Raw genomic sequence first — 12,288 nt, forward strand, 5'->3', positions numbered from 1 at the left:
CAGTTTTAATAAGATGATTAGTTTATAGACTCTAGTTTATAAATAGAAATAGAATTGAAATGCTGTGTTGTACCCTCATTGTGCTGGGAAATGATTCCATTTTTTTCTGAAGTTAGGATAAATTTATTTTGTGTTTATATGGTTTTGAAGTTTTTACTCCCCTTGTAAACAGAATTTTGAAAACAAAAATTTGAAATTCATTAAGCTTATAGACCTTCCCAATGGCTACCTGTTTTTGGAGGTTTTTGTGTAACACTAAAATAAGTTTTTTTTTTTAAAGAAATAAAGACTATCCCAAATTCTGGCATTGTTGAAAATGTTTGTAAACAACATTAATTGCTGCTAACTTCATTATTTGGGGCTGATTATTACGTCTGTGGATAATCACAAATTCATTTATTTCTCCTCCTTTTCCACTCTGTTCTTTGCTTTTTCTTTCTGTGCTCACCCACTCTGGTGGAAGGTGTAAAAAGAGAAGTTTAAAGTTCATCTCTTAACTCCGGTAAATGGTTTGGATGAAGGAAATTTTGTTATTATTTGTAGGATTTGTTTTTTGTAGGGTACTGATATTCCCTGTTGATACAGATAATAAAATTTTGGCTATATTTAAAATATGATAGATTGATATAACTATAGGAAACAGTATGGTTCAGTGGACAGCCTAGACTTAAAATTTTGAAGAGTGCTGCCTCATGTGTTCTCATATGACACATGTTTTTTATATGCTAATCTTTTACAAGAAAGAATATTAAAATAGTAACTAAATATTTTTACTTTATAGGCTGAGATATTTGGCAAAGTTCTTCATAGTGATGAATATGAAGAAGTAGAGGACAAAACTGTTATGGCTATGGGAATTTTACATACTATTGACACTATTTTGACAGTTGTGGAAGATCATAAAGAGGTGTGTTTTCTCAAATCTAATGTTTAAATTTAAATCCTTTTGCTTTATTACTATTTTTTACATTATTTTTACATAATTTGCATAATTTTACATAAATTGGAAGAAGAGATAAAAATGTTAATAAGAATGTACATTAAATTCAAAACCTTTTAATCTTAGATCTCCCAAGATTTCTCTCAAATAAAATTGGTATTCATAGAAGAGTATTTTAAAAAACAAAAAGAAGAGGAATAAAGACCAATTACAAATTATTTTCATGTATTTACACCTTTGAAATGTTGATTTAGCCTGTTTATATGCTGACGTCCCATCTAATGTTTATTAAAACAAATTGTAAGCACATTTGGCAAATAGAATTCAATGGTTCTGTTTTAGTCTCTTGATAAGGTCTTCTCTTTTTTTTTTTTTGGTGAGGCAATTGGGATTAAATGACTTGCCTAGGGTCACACAGCTAGTAAGTGTCAACTGTTTGGTCTGAGGCCAGATTTGAACTCAGGTCCTCCGGACTTCAGGGCCGGTGCTCTATCCACTGTGCCACCTAGCTGCCCCAGGTCTTCTCTTTGTGATCCCGGTCAAACGATAAATATTTTTTAAGTGCGTGCTGTGTGCTAGGCACTGTACTATGTTCTGATGATACAAAGAAATATAAATGATAGTCCTCTGCTTTCAAACACTCTCAGTCTAATGGGGGAGACAACCTGCGAACAACTATGTACAAATAAGCTATAAACATCATAATTTGGAAATAATTAACATAGGGAAAGTCAGTAGAATTAAGAGAGACAGGGAAAGGCTTCCTATAGAAAGTAGTATTTTAGCAGGAACTTGAACGAAGCCAAGGAAGCCAGAAGTGGTGATGAGGAGGGAGAGCAAAACCTGTTGTCAGAAAATAAAGGCCAGTGTCATCACTTTGGGGAATACATGAGGTTGAGGTATGATGTGTAAGAAGACTGGAGAGATTGGGGTAGACTAGGTTATATTTGTTCCTATAGGCTATAGGGAACCACTGAAATTTATTGAGTAGAGAAGATGACATGGTCAGTCCTGTGCTTAGGGAAGATCACGTTGGAGTGGCAGATGGACTGGAGTGTAAACAAATTCGAGGCTAGCAGACCAACAAGCAGGCTATTGCCATAGTCCAGGTGTGAAATGATGAGGAACTTCACCAGGCTGCTGGAGGAGGGGAGAGAAAGGGGAATATGGAGAGAGATAAGAAGGTAAAATTGACAGGCCTTGGCAATAGATTGTGTATGAGGGATAAAAAAGAGTGAGGATTCAAGGATTACTGAGAACATGATTGTGTCCTCTACAGTTATAGAGAAGTTTGGAGATTCATTATTTTATTTCTTTTTCCTTACTGAAAGTATATATGATGCACAATGGGTATCATATTTCTTACCTTTCCAGTTGGTGGGTGGAGAGACAAGGAGAATTTGGAATAGAAAACAAACATTTTATGAATTTGAATAAAAAATGAAATCTGGAAAAAACTATATATAAGCCCTTTTAAAAGATACCGAATTGTTCCAAAATTTATTACCCTGAATAACATATGAATTTATATTTTATATGTAGATCATCTAGTCCAGGCCCCCTCATTTAAAGAAATTTTTTGATGTCTTTTGATTTTACATTACCTTAATTTCTAGATACATATATTTCCTCCTGTCCTCAAAAAGCTATCCCTTGTTACAAAGAATAAAAAAGAAAGAGGAGAAAAAAAGCAGTTCAACAAAACTAACCAAAATATCAGCTTTGTTTGACAGTATATATAGCGTTTCATACCCGTAGTTACTTACCTCTGCCCCCCAAAAAAGAGGGTGCATTTTATCCTTTCTTCTTCAGGGCCAAATTGGGTTATGTAGAGTTTAATTTCACTTTTTTTGTTCTTTTCATTTATACTGTTGTCGTTGCATATAGTTTTCCTTTTTCTAATTTCTTCATTTTGCATTAATTCATATATCTTCTGCTTTGTAGTTTTCATATTCATCACTTCTTACTGCACAGTAATATTCTGTTGCATCCATGTGTCATAAATTATTTAGCCATTCTCCAATCACTAGCAAGGATCCTTATTTTATAGGTGAGGAAATTGAGGCCCAGAGAATTTATAGAATCTAGTTCTATACCTTTCTAGTCCAGAGTTATCGAACTTTTAACTGTTTTTTGTTTGTTTGTTTGTTTGTTTTTGGTTAGGCAGTGGGGTTAAGTGACTTACCCAGAGTCACACAGCTACTAAGTGTCAAGTGTCTGAGGTCGGATTTGAACTTGGGTCCTCCTGACTCCCAAGACCAGAACTCAATCCACTGCGCCACCTAGCTGCCCCAACTTTTAACTGTTAAAGGAAATATTAACAAGTTCTTTTTTTTGGAGGGGAGAAGAGTGGGCAATAAAGGACAATGCACATATTAGGCAACTACATGTTGTAGCTTTACATTCTGTATATAAGTATATTTAAGTTTATGAGCATCCTCATATGCAAATTTTAAAATATATTATTTTATGATTCCTTTTAGATAACTCAGCAGTTGGAATGCATTTGTCTTCGGATCATTGGTCTTGTTTTGCAAAAGCATGTGATAGGTATGTTCAAAGATTGCCTAAAAGAAGTAGATTCTTTATATACTTGGGAAGCTGTTCTGAATTCTATTTTTGAATGTAATGCAATACATTTTTGTGTCTTCTTTTAGTCTCATTCTTTCAACAAAAGGACATTTGTTCTCTATTCAGTTTCCTAATTGCTTTTCTGATTGGATTTCTGTTATTAAAATGTACCTTGCCACTTAAAGGTAATAGGATAATATATTCATTGAAGTAATTTTAAAATTTGAGTGAATTTTTTTAGATACATTTTAATAGACTTACATGTTTCGATTGTTATCAGGATTCAAAAAGTGTAAGAGAGACTAGATGCCAGACAATTTCTTTCCAGCTCCGTGAAAATGAACTATTTGCTTGGTTGCTTTATTGGTAGACAAGAACTTTTTAACCTGCCTTCGTGTCTGTCTCAATAAAAGCAGGAGTTCTTGCTGGATTTTATGGGTTGGAATTTTGGAGAATAGACTGTTTTACCATAGAATCAAAGACAGAAATGGGGCATTCTGAGGAAATTAGTCTTAGCTAACAAAGTGTATGAGTAGGGCAAGAGTTTAAGAAAATAGGAACACCAGTTGCCTGGTTTTCAGTAATCGTGATGCAGCTTAGGTTCCAAGTCTTGGTTCCAAGTCTTGCACTTTCTAAAAAACAAAATGAAACAAAACAAAACAAAACAAAACTCTTATTAGGCCTCTACTTTGTTTTCTCACTCATATCTCAGGCCTTTATAAACTCATTTCTACATTTTCCTGCTCCACTGCTGTAACTCTTCCCGAAATTATCAGTGATCTTTTAATTGCCAAGTCTGATACTTTTTCTCAATCCTAATCCTTCCAGACCTCTTTAGGTAGGGAGGGAGCTAGCTAGCTAGAAAATTTGTTAAATGCTTACTTTATGTCAGGCACTGTGCTCGATTCTGGGAATACAAATAAATGCAAAAAGACAACACATAAAAGAGAACTGAAAAGTGGATCTGAGGTGTCATGGGCTGGTCTGAGTCTAAAGAAAGCAATATGACTGTCATTGATTGCTTCCTCAAATAAATTGGGAAGAAACTCTTGGAGGAAGAGGCTGTAGGAATGGAGGCATTCCCAGTGTAAGAAGGCTGCCAGCGCAGAGGTGGAAATGTTGTCTGGAAAGTCATGGATTGTTCTGAGCTTGACCAGAGCATGAATGATGTCTGGGGTCGATGTTTCCTCAAATGAAGTTTTAGAGAGGAACTCTTTTCCCTCTGGGTTTCTGGATTGTTTCTTAGATCTCCATCTTCCTTTCCGATTGTTCCTTTAGTCTTTCTTTGCTAGTTCATTACCTATATTACTTGTTCCAACTATGGATGTAACTCAGAGCTTAGCACTGGGTCTCCTCTTCTCTTTCTATATCTCTTATTTGGTTCCATAAGCTTCCATGGCTTTAATTACCATCTCTATCTAGATACAGATGTATGTGTATATATAACTCCATATATATATATAATCTGCATACATCTATAATGCATACATAATCTGTATACCCACATATAAATCCACTGCTACCAATATTGACAGCTGACCAATAGCCACCAAAAAGTAGATAAACACGAGCCCTAGGTGTGGCAGTACCTCCCACACCATTGGTCTTGTTTTTAAGCCCAGTCCTTACAGCCACCATTCTAGGGACTGGTTTTTATGTAAAAGGAGCTAGCCTTCCCCACTGATTTCTATCCACAGTGTGGGAAAGCAGGGCATCTTGAGGGAGAGAAGGGAGGAAACAAGTGCCAGGCAAGTCAGACTGTCACCACTACTTTGACCACTGTCTCCACTCAGACCCTGATGGAGATATCCCAGAATCCTGAGCTCAGGACCCTTGGGAATGACAGTGTACTCCAACCCACCAGACCTGCAGGCTCTGCAGGCACCATTGAGAGGAGAAATCATTGTGGAAAAGGGACCCACCTTTCTTATCACTTCTACCAAAAAGTGCTGACCATTTGACACCAGCAAGCACATATCCATAGGAGCCCTGGGAGAGGAAGCAGCTCCCCTCCCCCCCCCAACCCATTTGTCCTACTTCAATCCTGGCCCTCATAGTTGTCCCATAGGGAAACAACTCTTAGAGAAAGGACCATTCATTTCCATCAACTGCCAACCGGTTGCCACCCACAGGATAGTCAAGCCAACCTAGCTGAAGCAGCAAGGCATTCTGAGGAAGAAACAGGAAACAGCATGTGCCAGGCAAATCAAAACACTACTACCACCCTGACAACCATCTCTCCTCAAACTTCTGTGGAGACATCCCAGGATCCTGAACCCAAGAGCCTTTGGAGAAGTGATGATTCCTGCCCCGTGGTTGCAGCCATTAACCTTGTAAGCAGCCCCTGTGGAGAAGCCTGGTAACTGGTCCTGCAGCTGCAGCTACTGAACATCCAGAAAAGAAAGTTTTGTTACTGAAGTCATTGGTGCTGTCATATGGTTCAATATCAGAAACTGGTATGATTTTTTTTTTTTCAGTAGAATTAACATTAAAGAAAAAGCAATATGATGTACTTTGCCACTGCACCCCAAGGACCATGGAACCTTTCCATTTGACATGGAGTGGAAATCTTCTGTATGTGTTGTGTCTCCCATTAGAATGTGAGCTCTCTGAGAGCAAGGACTCTCTTTTCTTTTTTGTATTCCCAGTGCTTAGCCCATTATTTTGCACATAGTAAGGACTTAATAAGTGGTTCATTCATTCATTCACTCACTCATTTCATTCGTTCATTTATATATCCATGCCTAATCTTTCCTGAGTTCCAGTCATACGTTTCCAACTTCATACTGTACATTTCAAACTGGTAGTTTGTCAGGCATCTTCAACTCAACATGTCCAAGTCAGAATTCATTTTTCTCTTCAAACTCAGCCCTTTTACAGGCTTGGCTATTTATGTCAATCACACCACCATCCAGAGTTGAATCTTTAGTATTATTCTTAATTTCTTTTTTTCCTTAATTTTGCATATGCTAAATCTTGTCATTTCTACTTCTGTAACATCTTTTATATCTGCCCTGTTTCCACTCACATGGTCACTACTTTATTTAATGGCCTCATTACCTGTTGTCCTTACTGTTGTAATAGCCTCCAAATTGGTCTCCTTCCCTCCTCTCCCTATTTGATTCTATCTTCTTCTATATTATCACCAAAGTGATTTTGTTTTGTTTTGTTTTGCTTTTTTAGTGAGGCAATTGGGGTTAAGTGACTTGCCCAGGGTCACACAGCTAGTAAGTGTCATGTGTCGAGACTGGATTTGAACTCATGTTCTCCTGATTCCAAGGCCAGAGCTCTATCCACTGTGCCACCTAGCTGCCCCAAAGCGATTTTTTTAAAGTACAGATTTGCACTTTATTTTTCTACTGAATGATCTTCCATGGCTTCTGTCACTTTTAGGATCAATATGAAATCCTCATCTTGGTTTTTTTAAAGTCTGGTCTTCTCCTACCTTTTCAGCTTTGTTATTCATTATTTCCTTTCCTGTACAGATTTCCTTTCCTGCCAAATTGACACTTTGCTGTACCTCACAAATGATGTTCTATCTCCATTCCTTTGCACTGGCTGTTGCCCATGTCTGAAATACACATTCTTACTACCTCTATTACTGTTCTCTTACCAAATAGATTGGAATATTTGTTAGTTTTTACATCCTTCTAAATAATTTTGAAAGACTGGGCACTCATTACTCAACTAATTAATTAATTAATATGTTTTAATCTGTCCTGTCCATCTGGTTATTTGGGTCATTTAAAAAATATTTTTTATTCCAACCTTAATGCCAAATAAAATGAACATTTCTAATAACATTAATAATGTCTAGCATTTATATGGCACCTACTTTGTGCTCGGCATTGTGCTAAGTGCTTTAAAAATATTTTTTTTGATCCTCACAACAACTCTGGGACATAGGTGCTATTATTATTCCCATTTTACAGTTGAGGAAACTTTGTGAAACAAAGAGGCTGAGTAATATGCTCTAGATAACACAGCTAGTAAGTGTCAAGTCTGGATTTGAATTAAGGTCTTCCTGATTCCATACATTGTGTGTGTGTGTGTGTGTAATAGATGAGAAATTTGGTTTATTTTCTTATAATTCCAGTAGATGTCAGCAAAAACCAAGTAAGGTACATATAAATTTTACAACAGAACAAAATTCCTTTAGCAAAGTAAGTATAAAGGAAAAATTGAATTGATCAAGTAACGTTTCACATAGTGGTATCCTAACTTTCTGGATGGTAAATTTATTTCCAAAGCATTTAAAATTTGTACAAAGGTAGAATATTATGCTATGTCCAAAATTAAAGATAAAGTAGCAATTTTTAAAAACTGGAAACATTGCCACTTTATTTTTATATAAAGCAAAATGTTTGTTTATTTTTGTCTTTATATAAATAATAACAGAAAATGAGTATTATATATGAAACTGTAGATCTCTTATATACAGCTTGCTTTTCTTTTAACGTATGGACTTTTTCCTTTCAGAGTTGTCCTGCTTTTGTTTCTTTCTGATATTCCTTCTCTTCATTTAAAAAAAAAAGATGCTTCAATTCTCTACCCTTTCTTTTTAGTTTTTGACTTCTACATTCCTTTTTTTCCTTTCTTCCTTCTCCTCCCCTTGGGGACAGGAGTACAGGGTAACTTTAAAAATATGCAAAGTTAATGTAGACAAATGTCTACATTGCCTGTGTCTGAAAATGTACATGTTATTCTGCATCTTGAATATGTCACCTCTTTAAGGAGCTGGTGATATCCTTAATCTTTAGTCCTTTGGAGTCATGGTTAGTCATTGCATTGATCAGAATTCTCAAGTCTTTCAAAGTATTATAACATTGTTATTGTATAAATTGTCCTGCTGGTTCTGCTCAGTTCATTCTGGATAAGTTTATACAGGTCTTTCCAAATTTCTTTGAAACCATCTGTGTTGTCATTTCTTATGGCACATTAATATTTCATTAGATTCATATACCATCTAACAGATAAGCGACTCCTTAGTTTTCATTTCTTTGCCACTACAAAAAGAACTGCTCCCAATATTTTTGTACATATGTTTCCTTTTCATTTTTATTTGATCTCTGGGGATAAGCCTAGAAATGTCCTGGCTGGGTTAAATTAAAATTACTTTTTAGAATGACTGGACCAATTCTTAGTTTACATTAAGTTAGTGTGCCTGCTTTCCCATAACTCTTCCAACAATTATTATGTTCCTTTTCTATATCTTTCTCAATCTGATATATGAAGTGAAGCCTCCCAGTTGCTTTAAGTAAATTTCTCTAATTATTATTGATTTGGAGGATTTTCAAGTATGTTTTTTGATAGCCTGGAAAATTCTTCTTATTTAAAAATTGAATACATAGTAAAAATATTTGCTTAATAGTGTTTTTGTATTTACTAGTGGTGATATTTTTTCATACATGAACATGGTCCAGAGTAGAGGTTTATAAAGAAAATATTGGCAGACTGAATCCTGATGGAGAAATCCAAGAAAAAGTAACAGTGAGTAATTTTTCCAACCCAGATCAGCACAGATCAGAGAGTTCTGAACACATTAGAGACAGGGCTTTGTACAGAGCATGCCAGCACCCAAGGAGAGGCTGTGAACCAGGACAAGAAGAAGTCCCAGACACTTACCAGGGTATTCCCAGCTTTCGTAATGGGGCATCACAAGAGGGACAGGTACAAATTGATAGCTTTGTCACCCCTTACCAATATCTGGGTCACAGATCCAGCATATCCTGAGAGGGAGACCTCTGTCTGTAGAGCAGTTCACTTTTTCTACACATAAACCCCCCCTACAACTCCTCCAACAATCTCAGGCCCTGGGAAGTATACTAAGAGAGGAACAAGTTCAGAAAGAAACAGTAGAGGTTTGCCTCAAACCCCAGGAACAGAGTGTTGTATCAGTTCTGTCTGCCAGCTTAATCTGAAGCTGAAGAGGAGTAACCAGGACAGGAATCCCAGATCAAAGTGGAGTTTTTAGTTCTGTCGCTCTGAAATAGCAGAGCTTCCCACCTAGCTAACAGAGGCCGAGTCCAGCAGTAGTCTGCTGTTGCTGGCACCCGAAACCAGGTCAGGAACTTAAAGAGCTCAGAACCAAGGGAGGTAGCAATCAGTCTTTGCCCTGGATCAGACCATTTGGGAGCAGTGAAAGCCCGAGCTGTCTCTGAGATCCTGAAACTACATAATATTTGTTACCCAAGAAAATAGCAACAGGACCAGCCCAGACTTTCCCTGCCAAAGTGCACATAACCCAATCCTAACATCAAGTTCAAAGTCAAGGAGGGGACTGGAAGAATGAAAAAATTCCACCAGGAAAAGCTATTATGACAGGGATACTCAAGACATAAACCTGGAAGACATTAATGACTCCAAAACTACAAACAAATCCTCAAAGAAAAACATAGCTTGGGTACATATTCAACTAAAATTCCTAGAAGAGTTGAAGCAAGAGTTTAAAATGCTTTTGTTAATGAAATGAGATACTGTAGAAAAAAAATTGGAAAAGAAATGCGAGCTTTGGAAGAAAGAATTGGAAAGGAAGTAATACCTTGGCACAAATGGTAGAAAACCTAGCCCAAGTAGCAAACTCCCTGAAAATTAGGATTGACCAAATAGAAGCCAATGAATCACTCCATGATACAATTGAGAAATCTTAAAACAAAATCAAAAGACTGGGAAAAAATGGAAGAAAATTGAAGATATCTCATAGCAAAAACAACTGACCTGGGAAGAAGATTGAGGAGGGGGAAAAAATTGCTAATCATTGGACTACAGACAGTGAGTGCTACCTTTAAGTATAAGATTTGCATTATGGAAATTCAACGTTATGTAAAGAATTCTGAAAGAAATGGGCATTCTAAAAAAACAACTATTAACTTTACTGCACAGTACTGTGCTGTCTCTCTCCGCTCCTGCCCCTCTGTGGGGCATTCCTTGGCCTCTCACACCAGCCCCCCCATCTTAAAAAAAAAACAACAACCTTATTAAAAAAACAAACAAACCCTAAAAACACTTCCTGCAAGTGAAAGCGGAAGAATGAGTGGAGGAGACCACAACCACTGCCACTAGAAGTGAGCTTGGCTTGAGACTCTCAGTGCTGAGGAAGGAGACGGTTGCTGTGCTTCACCCTCCTACCCATGTGTCCTCCTGTTTATTTATCTTCAGTCCTTCCACACTTGGGCACCCATATGTGTCTGCATGTCTGCTCCTGGCCTCCATATGTTGCCCACCCTTTCCTGTCTATATCTAGCTCCCAAACATGTGTTACATGGCAGGCCTTGATCCTGTGTGTTCTTCCTCCCACCCTTCTTTGCCCCTGTCCTCACATGTCCTTGAACTGTGTTTCTTCTCCTGCTTTCTCTGTCCCCTGCTCTCACATGTTCTTGGGGTCTGAGGCCCCTTCCTGTGTCCTTCCCTTCCTCATAGTCTTGAGCAAATATGCGTTACTTAAAAAACATTTTATGTTGAGGTCTGCAGAACATCTCCTTACATAAAGCGGGAACTGTACCTAAATGCTATGACCAAAACAAGAGCCTAAATATCATATTTTAAGAAATCTTAAAAGAAAACTGCCCAGATCCCTTTGAAACAAAGGGCAAAGTGGATAGAAGGAATCCACCAGTCATTTCCTAAAAGAAACCTCAAGTTGAAAATTCTGAGGAACACCGTAACTAAAAGAGAATATACTGAAAGCAGCCGGAAGGAAAGAATTTGAGTACCAAAGAGCCAGTCAGGATCATACACTATTTAGCAGCCACCAATATAGGGGAGCTGAGACCCTGGAATACCTTATTCCAGAAGGCAAAGGATGTAGGCTTACAGCCAAGAGTTACTTACCAAGCAAAACTAAGTATAATTCTCCAGGAGAAAAACAGACTTTTAAAGAAATAAAGGGCTTCTAAGCATTCCTGATAAAAAAGATCAGAGCTGTATAGAAACTTTGTAGTTCAAACACAGGTTTTCAGAGAAAACATAAAAAGGTAAACATAAAAGAACAGTGATGATAAAGAAATAAACAAGGGTAAAATGCTTACATTCTAACATGAGGAGATGATCCGCGGACCCCATGAACCCTATCGTCCCCAGAGTTTATAGAGGGAAATTTAATTAGAAGGTTTGTGAATGCTTCTGTTACATCTTGATGATCTGAAAAGAATAAGAAAAAAGGAGGTGAAGAAGAATACTCTGGGGGTAGAGAGGGAAGAAAGGTTAGAGAAAATTATCTCATGTAATTGTGGTTTGCAAGAAGACATCTGTACAAATAAGGGTGAAGTATCTGAGGGAAAACGGATGACGCTTGAATCTCGTTCTCGTCTGAATTGTTCAAAGGAGGGAAAAATGCATGCACACAGTTGAGTGTAAAAATATGTTTCACTGAACATACTTTTCTTTATAGGAAAGAAAGGGGAGAAGTAAGAAAGGGAAATTAGATGGAGGGAAGATTAAAGAAGGAATTTTTCCTAAGCAAAACAAACCCTAAGTTTGTAGGAAAGATATCTATAGATATTTATAACTTTAGTTTGAGTAACAAACTATGAGAATCTTAGGGTGTGCCCATCAATTTGACAATAGCTGACCAAGTTATGATATATGAATGTGATGGAATTCTGTTGTATGAAAGAGGATGATTTCAGAGAAACTTGGGAAGACATAGTTGAACTGATGCAGAGTAAAGTAAACACCAGAACAATTTATACAATGACAGCTATGGTAAGGCAAACAAATTTGAAAGAATTAGGAACTCTGATCTCTGTAATGACCAACCATGATTCCAGAAGTCTAAT

The 12,288-nt window shown here is 37.0% G+C and overlaps 1 protein-coding gene across 3 annotated transcripts in view; it reads left to right on the plus strand.

The window, feature by feature from the left end:
• The window catches only part of IPO8 (importin 8), a 144,293-nt gene that overhangs the window by 83,278 nt on the left and 48,727 nt on the right, over positions 1-12,288 (plus strand). For all 3 annotated transcript variants that reach the window (XM_027844354.1, XM_027844355.1, XM_027844356.1), the window contains 2 exons: positions 782-907; positions 3,424-3,490. In XM_027844354.1, coding sequence (XP_027700155.1) covers positions 782-907; positions 3,424-3,490 — 193 coding nt within the window. The remainder of the gene's footprint in view (positions 1-781; positions 908-3,423; positions 3,491-12,288) is intronic.

This window comes from Vombatus ursinus, unplaced genomic scaffold (genome assembly GCF_900497805.2).
Source record: "Vombatus ursinus unplaced genomic scaffold, bare-nosed wombat genome assembly UNPS02014941.1, whole genome shotgun sequence".
NCBI lineage: Eukaryota > Metazoa > Chordata > Mammalia > Diprotodontia > Vombatidae > Vombatus > Vombatus ursinus.